This window comes from Nomascus leucogenys, chromosome 11, assembly GCF_006542625.1.
Source record: "Nomascus leucogenys isolate Asia chromosome 11, Asia_NLE_v1, whole genome shotgun sequence".
Taxonomy (NCBI): domain Eukaryota; kingdom Metazoa; phylum Chordata; class Mammalia; order Primates; family Hylobatidae; genus Nomascus; species Nomascus leucogenys.
In genome coordinates, this window is record NC_044391.1 from 60,762,502 (window position 1) to 60,785,822 (window position 23,321).

Here is a 23,321-nt window from a genome sequence, read left to right on the forward strand (position 1 = left end):
TCAAGACCAGCCTGGCCAACATGGTGAAACCCCATCTCTACAAAAAATACAAAAATTAGCCAGGCGTGATGGCCCATGCCTGTAATCCCAGCTACTTGGGAGGCCGAGGCAGGAGAATCACTTGAACTCGGGAGGCGGAGGTTGCAGTGAGCCAAGATTGTGCCATTGCACTCCAGCCTGGGCAACAGAGTGAGACTTCATCTCAAAAAACAAATAAATAAAAAAATTCATATTTAATTTGAGTTACTGAGAAGAGGAATTTAGACAGGAGCATAAAATAACTTGTCATTTAAATAGATATTTTAAGACGATATTTTTTAATGAACACAATGTTTAACTCAAAAGTAAAACTTTTTGTTAAAGCAAAATTCTCCTTAATCTTTGCACTAATATGTTACTCTAGAAATGCTGACATTGCTGGACACCTGGCTGATGCTCAAAAAGTGTTAAAAAAAATGAACTTCACATAGAATGGGCTCACAGTTTGTTGAGGCTTTGATCTCAGCAACAAAGTGACAGCATCATGCTATTGTGCTACAGGTACGTAAAGTTAAATCAAGCCACGTGTGGCTAACACAGAGACCAGCTTGTTCAGAGTGTTCATTCTGTTGTTTCAGGAAGGGCAACAATGGTCAGCTCCACCAAAAATGGTAGGAGAAAGTAGACTGGACAGACCTTCTAACACCTGTGTGGACATGTATCAGCAGAGTGGGTGTGCTTGGCATTTTCTCAGGTATGAAAAATAATTTGACTAATATAAATCTGCCTCTCCCCTTGAGCTAACAATTAACGTAGAGGCAAAAGGAAGCGCAAGAGAAAATAAGACCAATTTGGGAAATGTGAAGTGAGCAGGCTAATTGTTATTGTTGAAAAAATGTATTTTGAAATGTCTACCTTTTCCTCGTTTACATCCTACAAATTACTTACCCAAATCAGGCTGTCAAGATTATAGATCCTGCCTCAGAATTGTTTGGTAAATTTCTATGTGAAATCTTCTTCAAAAATAAATTCATCAACATAAATTAACAAGAGACTTTTCTTGGTTTTCTGACATGGTGAATTTCAGAATAGACAACGAATTAAATATTTTAATGGAAATAGGGAAACACAAACGTATTCCTAAACTAATACATGAGGTACTCATATGCTTTATAAAAATTAGTATGAATATTAATGTAACACATGTAAACAAAGCATTTTAATTTTTTACAAAGATTATTTTGAAAACAGTTCAATAGATTTTAAATGACTATGGAAGGTCAATAATACATATATAATTTTATATATGGATATTTATGTATAAATATGGGTATTTATAAATATCCATGTATTTATACATAAATATCCATATATTAAAAATATATTATATACACACAAAAAAAATGACAAATAAGACCACTGTATAGTTTTTAAATTCATATAAGTATAAAGTCTATATACCTGAGCCAACCTCTTTTTCCTCCTCTTCAATGTTGTTTTTGATGCTATCATATTCCTCATCAATGGTCTGGTTACCACGCATCTGAGATAAAATTCTACGGGCCTTCTGAGTCTGTCCTTTCTGAATAAGCCATCGAGGGCTTTCAGGCAAAAAGAGAAAGCCAAAAAACTGTATAACCGCCGGAATTGCTGCAAGTCCCAACATGTACCTACAAGAAAAAAAATCCACATTTACTGTAAAATTTGCTCTTACCATCATGTGCTCACCACATACTTTTGTGTTGTGTTGACAACAATAATGCTTAATGCAAAGTTAGCCAGAATTATTTGTGCATTTTTGTGTGTGTCTGTTACTAGGAAAAAAGGATATTTTTGTGCTGCACTGAAAATTAAAAAATGAGAAAAATCTAATTATTTCTCTATCTTTCCCACAAATTACATTGAAAAAGAATGAGCAAAAGCTACAATAATTATGTACACACATTCTAAACCAAACATATTAAGCAAAACGTCATAATCACCATTCCTATGTAAGGCTAACATATGTAATTTTGTATTTTACAATATAAAATGGGGCTACGATAAAACTTTCTGATATCTGCTTAAAAGGCATCCTTTTCATTAAAATATGTGACCAAATTTGTTTCTTTATAGTTATTTCTGCCTTGTGAATCATTAGTTATAATTTTGTTTTTACAATTTTCCTATTTCATTTTGCCATCAAGCATCATATTCATCATCATTAACTGAGGAATGGGGGCCCACAGGAAAAAGAAAGATGGAGTCAGAAACCAATAATCCTAATAAAAATCTGCTCATGGTGTTGTAAGTTATCTGTTATCTCTTTAAATATCTATTCTTAATGGCCGGCAAAATTCAAAATAGCAAATAACAATATCATTTTAACTCCATCCAAGAAATAATAAAAACAGTAATGAGTATATCAGTATCAAAGATCTCTCCAAATTATGATCACCAGACTGATTTCCTAACATGTCTAAGGCCTCCATCTTTTTGAACCAAAGGGGTTGAATTAGATAAAATTTAAGCTGTCTTTCAAATGGAAACTTCTATGCATCTAGGATACCTGGATGTTTTCTGTTAATCCAACTTCTCTAGGTATGTTCTAGGGTAGATTCCTAACAATAGAGCTCAGCAGGCCAATTCTGTTTCTATAACAAACCACACTGATATGCATAAGTCATGGAAGTCACTTGGCTCAATATATTTTTCAAAGCTATTCTACCTTTTAAGCTATGCTAAACTGATAGTAGCCTTAAAGGCTCCAGAGATAAATCTCACAAAATAAGTCTGCTATTTTCCAAGCAATTTCATTTTAATTAAAAAACCAGTAGAAGAAAAAATATGATCATCACATGGGTGGTAAGAATACCTCCTACTACAAATTACAAACTAAAACTACACATGGAAACAGAGAAATTAACCAGGATATGGAAAGTAAATAAACTATTTATGAATGAATGACTAAATGAATCAGTTGGCCTGCAGTGTTAAATCTTATTAGAGGTGTCTTATGCTTTAGGCCATGGATTCTGACAATTACACCAATATTTAGTCACTTCTGCCTCTGCTCACCCACAGAGCACACAGTTTAACCTTAATGTATGTCTCTGTATCTTGTATTATAATACATTTATCTATCCCAATCAATTGCTTAATATTATTTAACTTTGTATTCAGCATAGCATTTAGTCATCTTGCACACAGTAGGCACTGAGTACATATTTTATGAAATAATACATAAGCACCTGTATATCTAAACTTTCTACATTAACCAGAAAATAACTGTGCTTTTGATTTATATGACAATATCTTAGGTAACAACTCTTCTGGGTCATTTAGCTCTGCAAATTTACTTACGCAGTAATTCCTTCCAACCAAACCATTCATTATTCTAGATATAACTGGACCGTCTCTTCTGGAAGAGTCCTCGGATGAGAGCTGCAGAGATCAGCTCACAAAAAGATGCACTTCTGGCTTCTTCCCCTTAAGATGCTAACTGGTATAATTTAATCTGTTATTTAAATGTATGTTTTATTGCTGTAAATCAATAAAACTTCCATCTGAGCTGTGTCAAAGAAATGTTTATACTATATTGCTAATTATTTAAAAGGGATTTTTTAAGGTAGACCCTAAATATAATGGATTAGGAAATAAATTTTAAAAGTCCTAAAGGTGAAAGCCTTTATGTTTCATTTATCTACACCTCTCATGATCTTGGAAAGATCATGAATTAAGAGAGAAAAGCAGCAAACAATACTTCAAAAAGCACTGAAATGAATGTAAACTGAATCATTTTCAGGTCCAAGATGCTCACATATTTTGCACTCTGCTACTTGCTATTAAATCCCAGGATGCAGTATTTTTACAAGTTTTTTTAAAACAGAAAAAAACAGAAGGGAAGAGAAAAGAGAAGACAAAAAGAAAAGGAAAATACAGACATATATATTAGTCTATGTTTCTTAAGTGAGCTACAGAAGACAGAATAGGCCTTCCCACCTTTTGAAATCTGTGTAAGAGTCTGGGTCTGAAATGTACAATTCCATTGCCCTAACGTGGGGAAAAGGAATTCGTACCCTGCTGCCAATCTTTAACAATATTAAAGCTTCTTTCCAGAGATTAGTCAATAAAAAAATGTTTTATACATTTGTATCCTAATACTTCTAAAAGTAAAATGAGAAAACTTATTTTGTTTTAATTAACTTTCACGATGAAAATATTTTGATACGAATAATTTTCATGGCTTTGAAGAATGCAATACACAAGATCAGACCTTATATGACAGAGAGGACACAGGAACAGATCTGGGTGTCACTTCAGCTCTGGGCATACAAACCACAAGAGCCTGGTCAAGTTACTTACCATTTTATTTATTTATTTATTTTTTGAGATGGAGTCTCACTCTGTCGTCCAGGCCGGAGTGTAGTGGCGTGATCTCTGCTCACTGCAACCTCCGCCTCCCGGGTTCAAGCAATTCTCCTACCTCAGCCTCCTGAGTAGCTGGGACTACAGATGCGTGACACCACACCTGGCTAATTTTTGTATTTTTAGTAGAAACGGGGTTTCAAAATATTGGCCAGGCTGGTCTCGAACTTCTGATCTCGTGATCCGCCCGCCTTGGCCTCCCAAAGTGCTGGGATTACAGGCACGCGCCACTGCTTTCAGCCAAGTTACTTAACATTTTAACACACAGGTGACAGTGTCTGTTTCATAAGACTGCTGGGGGAATGAAGTGAAATCATTCACCAAAGCAGAGAGGATGCTCAGTAAAAAATGTTTCACCTCCCTGAACTCCTAACCACGCAATCAATTCACATGTTTGTTCTGGCTGTATCACCCAACTAAATTTTCAGCAGGTAGAACTAACCAATTTCTTTCTTAAGAAAAACATTCCTCTAACGATGTGCAGACTGGAGAATAGGAAAGATAAATAAGAGGCTGTTTTGCTGTGGTACTAATAAAAATTTCAACATGAGACAAAAAGAGAAGGGTCTTTATAAACTAAACTAAGGCAGTAGTAGGACTACCAGTCCTCTAAATCCAAGGAAAGCAGGAATTAGATGAATGACAGAGTATTGTGATATACTGGGGCAGGCAGTCCCCAGAAAAGCAAGTAGTCTCCTATTGATACAAGAGATCTCATTATTCTAAATTAAGTCGGGGATTCTAAACCTGGCTTCACATTAGAATCACCTAGGAGGCTGGTAAAACCCACCAGTTTCCAGGCCCCACCCTTCCCCAGGATTTTGATTAATTGATCTGGGCTCTGGGCCCAGGGAGTTCTGTTTTATTAAAAGCTCTCCAGGTGGTGCTAATGTGCAGTTGTGGCTGAGAACCAAGGATCTAAATGTTTTTAAAACCCAGGGTAAACATGAACAACAAGCACCCAGGGTCCACACCTTACGGCAAAAGCCATTTATCTTCTACGGACAAGCAAGCGCACCCGACAAACACACAGTCAAGCAGACATGCCAAGCTCTCATGAGTTTTAAAATCTTTAGTATGTTCTTTACCATCACGATCACTCATCTAAAGATTTAAAATTTTCTAAACTTACAGTTACGAAATGAACTATTTTCTGGCACAGCTAGCAGTACCAGCACCTGCCTACCAAAGCAGGCCATTTAAAGGGTGAGGAATGCTTCCAAATGACAAGGTTAGGCCAGCTATCAACAAAGAACAATCCCACCAATTTCACCTCGGGTTAAGCCTTCTCAATTCCAGAGACCGAAGCTCTGTGAATCGTGGATCCTGCATTCCTGGGGCCAGACCTCTGATGAGCAAGCCTGCTGTCTCTTCCATCAGATGGCCAGGGGCTTCACAACAAACTAAAGAGGTCCTTCACTGAACTAAACATTCACTCTCATTCCTGTTTTAAAGCAATCCTGCTGCTCTCACCTATATAACTAAAGACAATAATCCTCTAATATCTGCTTCCTTAAGTCACAGAATTTTGCACTTCATGATCATTGACCTCCTCTCTGAACTGATAACATGAGTTAGCATGTTACCTGCTCTTTAGTGGTTCCAGAGGCATGATGATTATTTTCCAAATATGTGAAAATCTCAGCATAGACATGTAATTGTTTAATAACAACAATACTAATAGCAATAGTAACAGCTAATGTGTAGCACCAGTTACCATGTGCCAAGCACTGTTCAGAACAGTTAGGAAACGTTTACTCCTATGATTTCACAACAACCCTATGAGGTGAGTGCCATTATTATCCCCACTTTATAGACAAAGAAATGAGGCACAAAGAAGATACATGGTTAGTATGCAACAGAACTACAGTTAAAATCCAGGAAGTCTGGCTCCTACAATAAATGTTTATTGTAAGTCGAGCTATATTAACTGTTCAATAATTACTTGATAATTACTTGATAATTAATTCTGTAGAACACATAAAAAAGTGCATTAATTTACCTTAGCTTCATGTTTAAAGAATTCAGAGGTTCCCTTTGGGAGTATTATTCCCTCACCTCTGTTGAATGCAGTAAAACACTGCAGAAATAACAAAGCAAAAGCAAAGCTGGCTGGCTGGGAGCTGTCACTCCTAATTGTGCCCAGCACAGGTGCCCAAACCCACTGGGCTGGGTAACTGCAAGCTGGATTTAAATAACACAGAACTGCTAGTAGGAAATGGAATATCCTGTGATTCTCTCAACACCTATCCTTACTAGATCGGAACTCCCTAAGAGCATTACTATTAAAATAGCTGACTACTAGTTAAAATACCTCATGTGTAAAGGGTAAATTTGTACTGCTTATTTTGACCACTGTGCCAAACTAAAGTTTTATTTAATGTTTCTTTAACATACACTAGTAAGCTTTTCATACAGGAAAAATTTGGATAATAAGAAGGTAGGTATTTTTAAAAAACCATTAGGAGCAAAAATAGTCGATTGCAAGATTTTAAAGGATTTGATCCTTTGAAAACATTTTCTACGATGAATACGATCGAAAGTTGCTTTCTCTTTATTTTTCAATCTCTGCGTCCCAAAGGTTTCCCCAAGCCTCATTCCTCCCGAAGAAATTGTACAGGAGTGAACAATTGTGTCCTGCAAGTGTGCTCTGTTTCTTTCCCTTCTCCTCTATGTTCCTGTTCCTGCTTAAATTCCCAAATGACATGAAGAAGTTGCCAACGCCTTACACTGGAAGATCTATACGATCTGTGGTTTTCATTTTAAGTCAAGCTGTAATGGAAAAACTATCCTAGTTAAGGGAAGTTTATTACACTACATTATATTTTTTAAAAACATGCAATTGTTTTTATAGCCCTTGAGGAGCTGAATTCTACTAAGAGAAGACACTTTTCACTTTGAGAGGCACAGTAAAGGTTTTCAGACACCATACTCATTTAGCCAATTATCCTCCCAATGGGCCATGAAAGCATTAAGGTACAGGTCAACTATCACTTCCTTACTGGTTTCCCAACTTCATGTTGTCAAAACTGTGGTTCCAAGCAAAATAACCACCTCATACTTTTTAGTCACAGTTAAACTTGATACTTTCTGAAACACTAAGATTGGCTCACTGACAATCTCTGAAATGTCATACTGAGTACAGTGGGGCTTTTTAGCAAATTCTCTAAATAATATCCAATACTGCCTTAAACTAAAAAAAAAAAAAATGAAATGAAAAAACTGTATCTGTAATTCCAATTAAGTTTTATTTCCACTCTGTCTTCTGGCTTGCACTTTTGCTATTGATTAACAAATCATGTCCATGTTAGCCCATTCTGAATAGCTCAGAGGAATATTATAAATACTAAGATGATGTATTCTTCAAAATTCTTAGCTTCAAGTTGGTATCCTTTCACAAATAACTATAAAATAAACTCAAAATCTTTTTTTCCTGCATTAGTACACTGAAAATAAAAAGGGTTAGCAATTAGAATCAGTAGATTCTTTGAAAACACTACCTAATGAAGATGTATTGTGTTTGCTTGGAAAGCTAAGCCTTGTGATTTCTCTGAGCTGTTACTCAGCTATTTACCCAGCAAACATCTCCTGAATGTATGTTAAATGCCAAGCACTAAAGCTAATCACTGAGCATCATGAATAAACTTACCCAGGGATGGCATCCCCCAAGCTAGAACTTTCCAATGATAAACAGGACAGTGAAACATTTTCCCCTTAAAAAAGCATAACTCAAACCCCTTCAACCTCATCCAAGAACACTGTGCCCTCAGCCCTACATCCAGAGCTATCCAACTACATTGTTCAATGTTCCAATGAATTTTGAATTTTTCATATACTGAAGGAATAATCACATGAGTGATGTGTTTACTAAAAGATCTCTATCCATGGATTTACAAAAGAAATGGTCATTGTTATTGATCAATAACCTAGATATTTACATGATAACATGGTCACCAAAGATAAGTTATGATTTATGTAATATGTTTCTACTTAATGCAAAAGTTTTAGATGCAAACAGATAACACTGAATTTAGCCAGTTGCTAGAGTTATGTTACAGCAACTTACTTGGTAACATATTTTTAAATTTTAGTTCATGCTTCACAAGTCTATTTTAGCAGAAAAGAAAACATTGCCACATTGAGATCCCAGGCTGGAAAGTTACTTTTCCTCTGCCACCAAGGACCATGTAAGATATGCACCCTGATGACTGATACACTTGATAATCAGATGGTAGCTAGAGAACAAACATAAGACCATGGCTGAAGGTACCTAAGAAAAATTTCAACGTTTCACGTTAAAATCAGGTAACATATGATCCGCAAATGATCAACACCTGTGCTACCTCGAGAAAGATTCTGTGTACACTGTAAACAAACAAACCCTAACTACCAGGTAAGTAAACATAACAAAATACTAACCCTGTCTACATAGCTTAGAAGAAGACTCCACCAAGTAAATTAATATCAGCATATAAGTGGCTTGGCCAGGGTTACTTAAAATGTCATGATTATAGTGGAAGAAGCAAAATATGTTCTGACAGAATATGATATTGTTGAAATCAATGAATGTGGCATTTTGCACAAATATTAAGTAGTTTTAAACTGTATGGTAAAATACGTTAAGACCTGCACAAAATTCACAGTACTGTTGCTGAAAATAATGTACACACTTCTTAAATATACACATATCCTTTTTTTCCCCCAAACTCTGAGAATCATCCATGAAAACATCTGAGCTAGGGATTATAGAGAAACAGTAATGATCAACAGACATCCCTTGCTTCAAGTAACCTATGCTCCAGTAATCATCAAACAAAATAGGATTCTTTAACTGCCATGATGGGGGTTCAGGCCCAGTGTAGGAGGAGTAAGGAGAGCAGTTATTCCAACAGAAGCTATTAGAAAGAAATTCTGGCAGAAACATTTATATTATTCACTAGCCAATGCAGAACAGGAATATAACAGAGAAATCCACCATAAGACTGAAATTAATTTATTTTTAGGTAAAATTTATATACAAGAAAATGCAGAGATGCAAGGTGCAACCATTCTGAATTTCAAGAAAATAGGCACACCTTTGTCAACACTATCTCGATCAAGAAAGAGAACATTTCCGTAATTCAGGAAGTTCTCTCGTACCCCTTTTCCAGTCAATCCCCATTGCCATATACAACCACTGATCAAATTTCTGTCCCCATTGCACACTGATGAACTTCATATGGAATCATGGGGAATGTACTGTTTTGTGTCTAGCTTCTTTTAATCAGCACAATATTTTAAAAATTCATTCATATGGTTGTTCCTTCTATGTCACTGATTCGTTTATCTACTGTTACCAGACTGGCTTGATTACTTTAGTGTTATAATAAGTCTTGAAATTAGACAGTGAATCCTCCAACTTTGTTCTCTGAGATAGTTTAGCAATTCTAGGTCCTCTGATTTTCCATAAAAAATTTAGAATCAACTTTTCTGGTTGAATGAATGTAAATGAGGATAGTGGATATCTTTGCCTAGCAAACAGTCAGAAGGGAAAGCATCATTTTTTCACCACTGAGAATAAAGTTGGCTGCAATTTTTTTGTGTGGATGTCATTTTCTACTCTGGTTTGCTGAAAGGTTTTATCATAAATTAATGCTATTCTCTCAAATATTTTCTTTGCATATACTGAGATGATAATACAGATTTGCCTCCATTGAATAATTTCAATATGGTGACTTGCATGGATTATTTTTCCATATGCTAAACCAACCAACATTCCTGGGTCATGATTTACTCCCCTTTTACATACCGCTTGGTTCAGTTTTACTAATTTTTTGTTAAGGATACTTTTTGGTCTGAGTTCATGAAATTGGACTCAAATTTACTTTTCCTGTAACAACTCAGGCCCTAGTATTAGAATTATGCTGGCTTCAAAAACCTTATTGGGACGCGTTTATTCTACCTTTATTTTCTTAAAGTTTTGGTTTAAGATTGAAGCTATTTCTTCCTTAAATATTTTATAGAATTCACCAGGGGCTTGGTGCAATGGCCCACACCTCTAATCTCAGCAATTTGGGAGGCTGCAGTGTGTGGACTGCTTAAGCTCAGGATTTCAAAACCAGCCCAGGAAACAAGGTGAAACCTCATCCCTACAAAAAATACAAAAATTTGCTGGGTGTGGTTGCATGTGCCTGTGGTCCCAGCTACTCAGGAGGTTGAGGTGGGAGGATCCCTTGAGCCTAGGCGGTCGATGCTGTAAGTGAGCTATGATCCTGCCACTGCATTCCAGCCACCTGAGTGCCAGAGTGAGATCCGGTCTCAAAAAAAAAAAAAAAAAAAAAAAAAAAAAAATTCTATATGGGCCTGGAATTTGCTTTGCAGGTAACTTATTAATAATGATTTAGCTTCTTTAATAAATATAGGGATACTCAAATTTTCCATTTTATGTCCATTTTTGGTAAGTTGTGATTGTCAAGCAAATGACCATCCCATGTAAGTTGGTAAATTTATTGGCACAAAGTTGTTCACAGTTGTTCAAAGTTGGTCCTTCATTATCCTCGTAATGTCCATAGAATGACATGCCCTCTTTTATTCCTGATATTGATAATTTGTACTTTATCTTTTTATTCTTAATCAGTTTAATCAGTCATAGCCAGTTTATCAATTTGATTAATCTTTTCAAAGAACCAACTGTTACATTGACCATTGGGTTTAATTTGCTCCCATTTTTCTAGCTTCTTAACATGAAACTTAGATCATTGACTTTAAACCTTTCCTCTTCTCTACTGTAATCACTTTTAAGCTACATATTTGCATCTAAGCACTGCTGTAGCTGCATTTCACAAATTTTAATATATTGTATTTTCTTTCCATTCAAAGCTATTTTCCAATTTTCCTTCTGATTTCTCCTTAGACCCATGAATTATTTAAAACCTGCTACTTTAATTTACAAACATTTGCAGCTTTTTCTGGCTATCTTATTGTTATTGGTTTCTAATTTAATTCTGCTATGGTCAGGGGGCATATATTTCATTTATTTATTTAATAAATTATTAACATTTATTTTATACCCCAGGATATGATGAATTCTGGAGACTGTCTAATGTAAACTTGAAAAATAATGCATAAGGCCAGGCATGGTGGCTCACGCCTGTAATGCCAGCCCAAGGTGGGTGGATCACTTGAGCCCAAGAGTTTAAGACAAGCCTGGGCAACATGGTAAAACCCTGTCTCTACAAAAAAAATACAAAAATTAATGGGCATGGTGGCATGTGCTTCTAGTCCTAGCTACTCAGGAGGCTGAGGCGGGAGGGTCATTTGAGCCCAGGAGGTTGAGGCTGCAGTGAGCCATGTTCATGCCACTGCATACCAGCCTGGATGACACAGCAAGACCCTGTCTCAAAAAAAAAAAAAAAGAAAGAAAAGGAAAGGAAAGAAAAGAAAAGAAAACGGCAAAGGGAAAAGGAAAGGAAAAAGAAAGTAAAATAATATGTATAGTGCAATTGTTGGACGTAGCAGTCTACAAATGTCAGTTTTGACAAGGTATTTAATAGTACTGTAATCTATCTTTTATCTAGTTGTTCTATTATTGTTAAAAAAGAGAATTAAAAATTCTGCAAATATAAGCTCGACTTGCCTATTTTTTATTGTGGTAAAATATAAATAAAATTACCATTTTATCCACTTTTAAGTATACAGCTCTACAGAATTAAGTGCATTCACACTGTTGACTAACTGCCAGCTGATAATTTTTGCTTCATGTATTTTGAAGCTATCTTATCAGATAAACAACACATTTTGTATCATTATTATTTCGGATGACTTGGCTCTTTTGTCATTAGAAAATGTCCTTCTTTATCTCTGCTAATATTGTCTAGAAGTCTACTTTGTGTGACTACTAATATAGCCACACCAGCCTTCCTATACTCACTTTTGTATATTACATCTTTCCCAACCTTTCATTTTGAATCTAATAGCATTAAAGTGTGTCTCTTTAGACAATGTAGATCTGTGCCACATTTTTAGTACGCAATAATTTTTTACATTTAATGTAATTATTACCATAAATGGGTTTTAGGTATACCATTTTGCTATTTGCTATTTGTGCCATCTCTTATTCATTCCTGTGTTCTTAATTTATTGCATTTATTCAGCTTATCCAAATATTTTAAGTATTGCGTTTTAATGCTCATAATGGCTTCTTATGTGTTTCCTTTTGTAATACATTCTAGTCATTGTTCTACAGATAAAAACATGCATCTTTCACTTATCAGTCTACCTAGAGATACTGCTGCACCATTTCACAAATATATAATTCCATTTACTGCCTCCAATGTTTTTGCTATTATCAAAAAATTAAGAGGAAGGTACAGAGATCTCCCATACACTTCCTGCCCACGTATGCATAGCCTCCCCAATTATCAACATCTTCCACCAAAGTGGGACATTTGTTGCAAGTGATGAGCCCACATTAGCACATCATTATCACCTATAATCCAAAGTTTACATTAGGTTTCACCCTTGGTGCTATATAGTTCATGGGTTTGGACAAATGTATAATGGCATGTATCTGCCATTAAAGTATAATAAAGAGTATTTTCACTATCCTAAATATCTTCCATGCTCCATACATTCATACATTCTGTCCATGTTTTATAATGGTCATCTTCAGGGGAATTAGACTTATACAAACTGCTCTGTCATTACCAAACCATGTTTACATTTTCCTGGAAAAAAATCAGATAACTGAAGGTGAGAGCAATTTTTATTGCCAGCTTAAATGCCGAATATAGGGACTTAACCTAAAACATTCTGAAGATAACAGCAAACAATACCTAACAGCATTGAAGAGTCTGTAAGCATGTTCACTGCTACTAACTCATTTGATCCTGTAAATAACATTGTATGACTGCTGGAACACTGGCTAGGTGAGAATATTAGAGCTTAGATAAATGCAGTGAAAGCAAATCTTAAACATATTTTTCCCACCACACTATAATATCTTCATGATAAACAGTCGTATTTATATCTTCAGCACTAAGGTATTTACTTTTTGGGGTTGTTTTGACAAAGGGTCTCACTCTGTCACCCAGGTTGGAGTGCAGTGGCGTGATCTTGGCTCACTGCAATCTCTGCCTCCCAGGTTCAAGATTCTCCCACCTCAGCCTCCTGAGTAGCTGAGACTACAGGCATGTGCCACTACATCCAGCTAATTTTTCTATTTTTTGGTAGAGATGGGGTTTCACCATGTTGGCCAGGGTGGTCTTGAACTCCTGACCTCAGGTGATCCACCCGCCTTAGCCTCCCAAAGTGCTGGGATTACAGGCGTAAGCCAAGGCACCTGGCAGGTATTTACTTGTAATCAGACTTTGCCACCAATTAATACATGTGCTATCTAAATCTATCATTCTTAAAATGACCACTGCATACTTCTATTTTTAAGATAGTGATTGACTCATATTCTACATTTCATATAGAGCCAAGTACCACTGATCTATTAGCATGAAATTTTAAGAACACATTCTCCAGCATAAATTTGTTTAGAAATAACATCCCCATTTAAATATCATTCTCAGAAGCATCTTATTGATATGGATTTTAAAATTATTATTATTATTTGAGATGGAGTCTAGCTCTGTCACCCAGGCTGGAGTGCAGTGGCACGATCTCGGCTCACTGCAACCTCCGCCTCCCGGGTTCAAGCAATTCTTTGCCACAGCCTCCCAAGTAACTGGGATTACAGGCGCCCACCACCACACCCAGCTAATTTTTTTTTTTTAGTAGAGACGGGGTTTTGCCATTTTGGCCAGGCTGGTCTTTTTTGAGGCCTTCAATAAACAAACCCAAATCTAATGTGTTATGAAAGTGAGAGCAAAGGATTTCCAGTTCCATCCACACCCACCAAAGGCCGGCCTGCCCACTTCACCCCCAAACTCCCAGATGATCATCATAGCCCTCTCCTAGCTGCTCTAACTTCTCATTCTTGTCCAAACATGACTGGCTCTTTCAGATGACAGGGCCTTTGAAGATTACATTTCACCTAGAATTTCCCTCTCCCTCACTGTACCTGGAATTCTTTTATTCAAAAAGCTCAACTATCTTTCTGTCGTGAGGCTAAGTTATTCACTCCTCTTGGAAGCTCCCATAACACTATATCCATCATTTACTCAACAGACTAAAAAAAAAGTCTCTCTCCTATATTAGGCCATTAGAGGCTTCAGGACAGGAGCACTTCTTATCCATCTTTCCATCTCTAGTATTAAATACAAGACTAGTACGCAGAAAGTGTCAAGAAACTCTTTTTGAATGAATGAATGAATGATTTCCACACCAACTGATGACTCCAAAAGTATAACCTCACACCTGTACCTTGGCAGCAGCCTCACAAATAGGTTTCCTAAATCTACCCAAGAGGCGAGAGCCCCAGTTAGTTCTGGGCATCACTGCCATAGTGATCTTTGACTCCTGTCATGGCATACTCTGCTAAAAAAATAATACATTCCCTTTACCTGTAGACAGAAGTTGGACTTGAATTCATAGACCATTGGAATCTGGCTTCAGCCTCTCATGTACATCATCACTGTAGTCTTAATCCTCCCTGATCCTACCCCATCCTGGTCTACACTCTGCCTCCCATATCCACCTGTGTCCACCTGAGTCCCATCAATTCTTCAGAACTTAGCATGTCTCACATTGTGCATGAGTCAGCCTCAGGATACTAACGAAAATCTCTCCTATAGAGGTTCCCAGGACTAATATTTTGTATTTTTCATTCAATACCTATTCACATCAATTAAATGATGAAACATGAAAATGACTAGCACAACCAGACATTTAACAAATGGTTGTACATAGTTTAGTGAGGTGGAATAAGATAAGCCTGTTTTTTTTTTTTAAAGTAAATCTAGGAATAAGATGAGTAAAAATCAGCATAAAACAGAAAAATTTAGCCTCTCTGTATATATACCTATCCCTATTAATACAAATCACATGATGACTATATACTTGTAAATACAGAAACACTCATTTGAAAATCAGCATTACCAAAGAGAAAATAATGAAACTTTTCAGGTTCCTAGGGAGGTATATTCTTTTGAAGGAGATAAATTTTCATAGGCTCAGAAACTAATTTTCTTTCTCTTATTTTTATCCTCAGAAACACATAAAATTAGTAATTTAATTTTCATCTATTTATGAAGTATATATATCCCTCTGTATAAATTAATACATTGGTATTTTGGTTTATAATCAATATCTTTTTATGCTAATTAAGAGTCCCTTCCCTAGAGCCCAGTGAATTTCAGCTCAGTTCAATAAACATTTACTGAATATTTACTATGTTCTGCGCCCTTCCTAGATCTAAAAATGAGTAAAAGGTCAATGACATTCAGGAGTTCCAAAACGAATGACAAGGAGATAGAAAAGTAAACAAGTAGTTGAAAATAATATGGTGAGTATAAAAATGGAGCTTTGTAGAAAGTATTATGAAAAGACAAAGGAACAGAGTTTCCATGATTCATGAGCAGAGATTTACAGGATGAACAGGAGCTGGACCAGAATCCCTGGATAGGGTAGGGAGACATTACAGGCAAAAAAGAGCATAAGGAGGAAAAAAAAAAAAAAAAAAAACTAGAAACATGACAAAGCAAGATGTGGTTGGTTTATAAGTGTGGGTATTACATAAAATGGAGTGGGGGGCAACAGTAGTTAGAAGAATCTTTAAAAGAATGCATGGATTGGGTACTACAAGCCATGATAAAGAATTTAATTTTTTTTTCCCTGTAGGAAATAGACAGTCTTGAAACATTTTACTAGTGGCATGCCCAGATAAGTTTTCTAGACAGATCATTCTGATGGCTAAGTTCACTTACTATATATTTACTGATAAGCCAGGATTTAACTAAGCAATTTTCAAAAAAGGATATTTTTGTTTGCTTGAAGTGTAGTGAGTAAATCTCACTATGTTCATGAAATAAGATTAAAAAATATTAGCAAAGAAGACAGGTATGGTGACTCACACCTGTAATCCCAGCACTTTGGGAAACTGAGGCAGGTGGATCACTTGAGGTCAGGAGTTTGAGACCAGCCTGGCCAACATGGTGAAACCTCATCTCTACTAAAAATAAAAATAAACTCTCTCTCTGTCTCTCTCTCTCTCTCTCTCTCTCTCTCTCTCTCTATATATATATATATATATATATATATGCTTCTCTGAGCATCAAGTTTTTAATCTGCAAAATGAGAATAACCAATTCCACTAACCTGTCAAGACTTTGGTTAGGATCAAATGGTATTTGCTACCAGATGCTGAAACTGTTTGTCACTATAATGCAAATATATACATATGCAAAGAAAAGGGCAAGCAGCGATAGAACTTTATCATTAATATTAACTATCGAAACATCTCTGCCATCTTTGTCAACACTACAATATATTAGGAAAAAAAACAAGTTATCCTCATGATTACTCATTAGACAAATGCAAATCAAAACCACAATGAGATGCCACTTCACACCCACTAGGATGACTGTAATCAAAAAAGACAAATAACAAGTGTTTACTAGGACATGGAAACATTGAAACCCTCATACGTTGCTTATGGGAATGTAAAATAATGCAGCCACTTTGGAAGCAGTCTGGCCAATCCTCAAAAAGCTAAATACAGTTATCATATGACCTAGCAATTCCACAGATAGGTGTATATCCAAGAGAAGTAAACGCCTATGTCTATCCTCAAATTTGTACACAAATGTTCACAGCATCATTATTTATATACCCCAAAATGTTAACAATACCTATCAACTGATGAATAAACAAAATGTGGTATATCCATATTATTATTTGCTATAAAAAGAAATGAAGTACTGACACATACTACAACTTAGATGAACCTTGAAAATTTGCTAAGTGAAAGAAGCCAGTCATAAAGAACTACATATTCATATATGAAATATACAGAATACATAAACCTATAGAAACACAAAGTAGATTAATGGTTGCCTAAATGTGGGACAGTTTGGGGGGTTAGCGGGTGATGGCTAAGGAGTGCAAGGTTTCTTTTTAGGGTGATGAAAATGTTCTAAATTTGATTATGGCGATGGTTGCATAGCTCTGGGAATAAACTAAAAGCCAAGTAATTGTACAATTTAAATGGATGAGTTGAATGGTGCACGAATTACATCTCAATAAAGTTGTTTTTATTAAAAGATCAAATCTTTAACAATATTTTCAAAATTTTATTTCCTCTTTCTTCATGAAGCCAGATGGTGTCCTTCCCAGTACAGAATGTACTATGATACTGAAGTGCCAGAAAAACAGCAACATTGAATCTGCTACCGGCAATTCTTTTTCCTAGAGAAAGTAAACTTCCAGTTGTTCAGCAGAAAACAATTTATTTCTACGATATCTAAAAAATAAGAGAACAGAAACTTTGACCCATCTGGCATAAAAGGTGAACTATAATGTTTCTACAACATCAAAATCTAAATTGCTTTTCTGTCGACTGATTTCATCTTCCATCTGTCTTAATCCAATTACTACTGTAAAAATTATCAAAAATTTTGGCTGTTAGATTGTAAATGCTTGAAAGCAGAACCATGAGGAAGAAGGAGTTAGCTTTTTAATAAGAAGATTTGAATCTAATCTCTGCCAAGGCCAAGTAATAGCTATGTGGTCTCAGGCAAATATTTAACTTCTCTCGGCATCAAGTTTTTAATCTGCAAAATGAGAATAATACCAATTCCACTAACCTGTCAAGATTTTGGTTAGGATCAAATGGTATTTGCTACCAGATGCTGAAACTGTTCGTCACTATAATGCAAGACCAGTAAATCTGGGACACTGTGTATTGTAGTATAAAATTAAATATTAGAAACTTGAGGTAGAGTTTCAGAAGCAATAAAAGCCAAAAAGGGAAATAAAACAAATTTAAAATATTCAAATTATTTGAAGACTGGGGACATCTAATGTGAAGATATATAAAAACATGAGTATGGAAAAGAAATTTTACATGATATACTTAGACCCACATTTCCTTCAGATTTTTCCTTAAGATTTTTGAAACACATTGCTATAAAAGTGATGAGTTATCTATTGTTATAATTATGAATAAGTTATCACTGTTGAAAACTCCAGAGTCTAAAGTTAACGCTAAGGTAGCACTTCAATCTTTATTTGCTTATAACTACATTCCTATTAGCCCAGGAGTCAGATGAGATAAATATACGGATAAGGATACTGGATAACAGAAGACAATAACAGAGAAAATTCACCTAAAAAAAGGAAAAATGTTTCCATGTATACATAATTAAATGTGTATTCATGCAAACAACAAATTGGGTTCAAAACAATCTGGTTATTAATACCTTGGTCTATATATCAACCGTAGTTAGTTTTCCCATACTCTTATTTTTTCATCCCTAGGCAATGGCACAAGACAGGGATGCCCTCTCTCACCACTCCTATTCAACATAGTGTTGGAAGTTCTGGCCAGGGCAATCAGGCAGGAGAAGGAAATAAAGGGTATTCAATTAGGAAAAGAGGAAGTCAAATTGTCCCTGTTTGCAGATGACATCATTGTATACCTAGAAAACCCCATCATCTCAGCCCAAAATCTCCTTAAGCTGACTTCAGCAAAGTCTCAGGATACAAAATAAATGTGCAAAACTCACGAGCATTCTTGTACACCAATCACAGACATACAGAAAGTCAAATCATGAGTGAACTCCCATTCACAATTGCTTCAAAGAGAATAAAATACCTAGGAATCCAACTTACAAGGGATGTGAAGGACCTCTTCAAGGAGAACTACAAACCACTGCTCAATGAAATAAAAGAGGATACAAACAAATGGAAGAACATTCCATGCTCATGGGTTGGAAGAATCAATATCGTGAAAATGGCCATACTGCCCAAGGTCATTTATAGATTCAATGGCATCCCCATCAAGCTACCAATGACTTTCTTCACAGAATTGGAAAAAACTACTTTAAAGTTCATATGGAACCAAAAAAGAGCCCGCATCGCCAAGTCAATCCTAAGCCAAAAGAACAAAGCTGGAGGCATCAGGCTACCTGACTTCAAACTATACTACAAGGCTACAGTAACCAAAACAGCATGGTACTGGTACCACAACAGAGACATAGATCAATGGAACAGAACAGAGCCCTCAGAAATAATGCCGCATATCTACAACTATCTGATCTTTGACAAACCTGACAAAAACAAGCAATGGGAAAAGGATTCCCTATTTAATAAATGGTGCTGGGAAAACTGGCTAGCCATATGTAGAAAGCTGAAACTGGATCCATTCCTTACACCTTATACAAAAATTAATTCAAGATGGATTAAAGACTTACATGTTAGACCTAAAACCATAAAAACCCTAGAAGAAAACCTAGGCAATACCATTCAGGACATAGGCATGGGCAAGGACTTCATGTCTAAAACACCAAAAGCAATGGCAACAAAAGCCAAAATTGACAAATGGGATCTAATTAAACTAAAGAGCTTCTGCACAGCAAAATAAACTACCATCAGAGTGAACAGGCAACCTACAAAATGGGAGAAAATTTTCGCAACCTACTCATCTGACAAAGGGCTAACATCCAGAATCTACAATGAACTCAAACAAATTTACAAGAAAAAAACAAACAATCCCATCAAAAAGTGGGCGAAGGACATGAACAGACACTTCTCAAAAGAAGACATTTATGCAGCTAAAAAACACATGAAAAAATGCTCATCATCACTGGCCATCAGAGAAATGCAAATCAAAACCACAATGAGATACCATCTCACACCAGTTAGAATGGCCATCATTAAAAAATCAGGAAACAAAGGTGCTGGAAAGGATGTGGAGAAATAGGAACACTTTTACACTGTTGGGAGGACTGTAAACTAATTCAACCATTGTGGAAGTCAGTGTGGCGACTCCTCAGGGTTCTAGAACTAGAAATACCATTTGACCCAGCTATCCTATTACTGGGTATATACCCAAAGGACTATAAATCATGCTGCTATAAAGACACATGCACACGTATGTTTATTGCGGCACTATTCACAAGAGCAAAGACTTGGAACCAACCCAAATGTCCAACAACGATAGACTGGATTAAGAAAATGTGGCACATATACACCATGGAATACTATGCAGCCATAAAAATGATGAGTTCATGTCCTTTGTAGAGACATGGATGAAACTGGAAACCATCATTCTCAGTAAACTATCACAAGGACAAAAAACCAAACACCGCATGTTCTCACTCATAGGTGGGAATTAAACGGTGAGAACACATGGACACAGGAAGGGGAACATCACACTCGGGGACTGTTGTGGGGTGGGGGGAGTGGGGAGGGACAGCATTAGGAGATATACCTAATGCTAAATGACCAGTTAATGGGTGCAGCACACCAACATGGCACATGGATACACATGTAACAAACCTGCACATTGTGCACATGTACCCTAAAACTTAAAGTATAATAATAAAAAATAAAAATAAAAAAATAAAAATAAAAGTGATGAGTTATCTACTGTTATAATTATGAATAAGTTATCATTGTTGAAAACTCCAGAGTCTAAAGTTAATGCTAAGGTAGCACTTCAATCTTTATTTGCTTATAACCACATTCCTATTAGCCCAGGAGTCAGATGAGATAAATATACTGATAAGGATACTAGATAACAGAAGACAATAACAGAGAAAATTCACCTAAAAAAAAGGAAAAATGTTTCCATGTATACATAATTAAATGTGTATTCATGCGAACAATAAATTGGGTTCAAAACAATCTGGTTATTAATACCTTGGTCTATGTATCAACCAGAGTTGGTTTTCCCATACTCTTATTTTATTTTTTCATCCCTAGACAATCCAGTATTGCCGGAAAAATAAACACCAGCATGCTAATTGGCTTTACTGCAAATATATGTCTCCAGCTTCAGCTGGGATTCCATGGTCACTTGGAAATCATGTGTTGTCCCTCGTCTTTTCCTTCTCATGCTTCCCACAGCAGCAATACACTTTAAATCTTTTTTTCTCTAGTCTTCTGCCCTACCATCTTGAAACATCATTCTTGCCAATAAAGAAAACAGATAACACAGAATGTTGATTTTCCTTCAGCCTCTCTTACATCAGTAGTAGCATCCATCTTTTACTCAATTCATCAGAACAGCAACTAATAGTGTGATTCTTCATTTATTATCTGCCATGTGCCAAGCGCTAGGCTAAACACTTTACATATAATAAGTAATTTGGATCCCACAATAATCTTATAAGTATTTCTGGTTCTACTTTATAGAAAAGTGAAGCTCAGAGGGGCTAAATGACTTGTTTGGGGTTCTTAGCTAATCAATGGTAAAAAACAGATTTGAATCCAGGTCTGTCTATGATGTCTCCTTGCCTCTGGAAGGGGGTTTCAGGCTTGTCCCAACACCTCCGCTTTTACACAGGCACACCACATTCATAAATGTATTGTTACTACTGTAAGATCTTTCTCTTTCCTAACCAGGACTGAGAACAGATTTCTTAATTGTTATGCATAAGTGAAAAATGTGATTTAAGCAACTATACATGCTATGCATTTGAATATATCTATATTTCTTACATTAATAAAAATTTTTAACAAAATATAAATTGATGATTTAGAACTTCTTAAAGACATGTAAGCTGAAAGACTGACTTCCATTGCATTTACAAGAAAAACTCAAAATACCAGGTTATACTGAGAACAGTTACCGTCTTTCCTCTTTCTCTTCATCTACTGAGTAGAAAAAAAAAAAGATGAAATTTGCTGCTTCAGTTTAGCAACATCTGCAGACACAACAACTGTTTTTAAAAACTGTGTCCTCCCCTTAATGGTCCTTACAAATGTAGGCCCTCATTAGCTTTAAAGAGTTTTCTCACATGACTTTTAATTAAAACTTCACACGTTTAGGTCTTTCATGGTTCATCCTAAGCCACAAGGTTTATTGTGCTTCTCACAAGCGGTTTAATTCCCTAGGTCCACATCACATTGCACCTTTGTCTTTCTTTCTTTTTTTTTTTTTTTTTTGAGATGGAGTCTCACTCTGTTGTCCAGGCTGGAGTGCAGTGGTGCGCTCTCGGCTCACTGCAACCTCTGCCTTCCAGGTTCGAGTGATTCTCCTGCCTCAGCCTCCCAAGTAGCTGGAATTACAGGTGTGTGCCACCACACCTGGCTAATTTTTCTATTTTTCAGTAGAGACAGGGTTTCACCATGTTGGCCAGGCTGGTCTCAAACTCCTGACCTCAAGTGATCCGCCCACCTTGGCCTCCTGAAGTGTTGGTATTACAGGTGTGAGCCACCACACCCAGTCCACACCCTTTTTTCTTCTACTGTTGAAGATTAACATCAACACTGTAAAAGCCATGCAAGCAAGGGTTTGAGTTTATCTTGTTGAATAATCTATTCCCCAGTATCTACAGAGAAGTAAATACTGAATAAATATTTGTTCTAATAAGTAGAGGCAAGAAAACAAGATAGGCAATATTGTATAACCTCTAACGCCTTTTAATAAAATTTCTCTGGAACAGTTACATGAGTACTATAAAGATATCAAAATCCGGAGCCCATAATATCTTTTAAGCTTTAATGTAAGATTTTGTTTTAATAATATTTAGTTTGTATTTATTTTAAAGCAGTTTTAAAACCACTTTTGTCATTTATTGATTCAAAATAAGCCAAATACCAAGGAATAATTCGTATATTTTAAACTCACGTATATCTTTTTATAGAGGTATATTTTTATCTTTAAACACTAGGTTTCTTTCAGATCAAAATGTAGCTTCCAGAATGCAAAAAGGATGTTAGTTATATCTGTAGTTCATAAACAGCTTGTCAATCATTATAGAATTCACAAACTCCATACATATTTATCACTGCATTCATTTTTAAACAAATATTGCAAAAGATTGCACACAGTGTGAGAAATGTCA

The 23,321-nt window shown here is 35.9% G+C and overlaps 1 protein-coding gene across 1 annotated transcript in view; it reads right to left on the reverse strand.

The window, feature by feature from the left end:
* Positions 1–23,321, reverse strand: part of SLC2A13 (solute carrier family 2 member 13) — a 365,815-nt gene that overhangs the window by 283,616 nt on the left and 58,878 nt on the right. Inside the window, exon 3 of the mRNA XM_003252302.4 lies at positions 1,441–1,649. Coding sequence (XP_003252350.2) covers positions 1,441–1,649 — 209 coding nt within the window. The remainder of the gene's footprint in view (positions 1–1,440; positions 1,650–23,321) is intronic.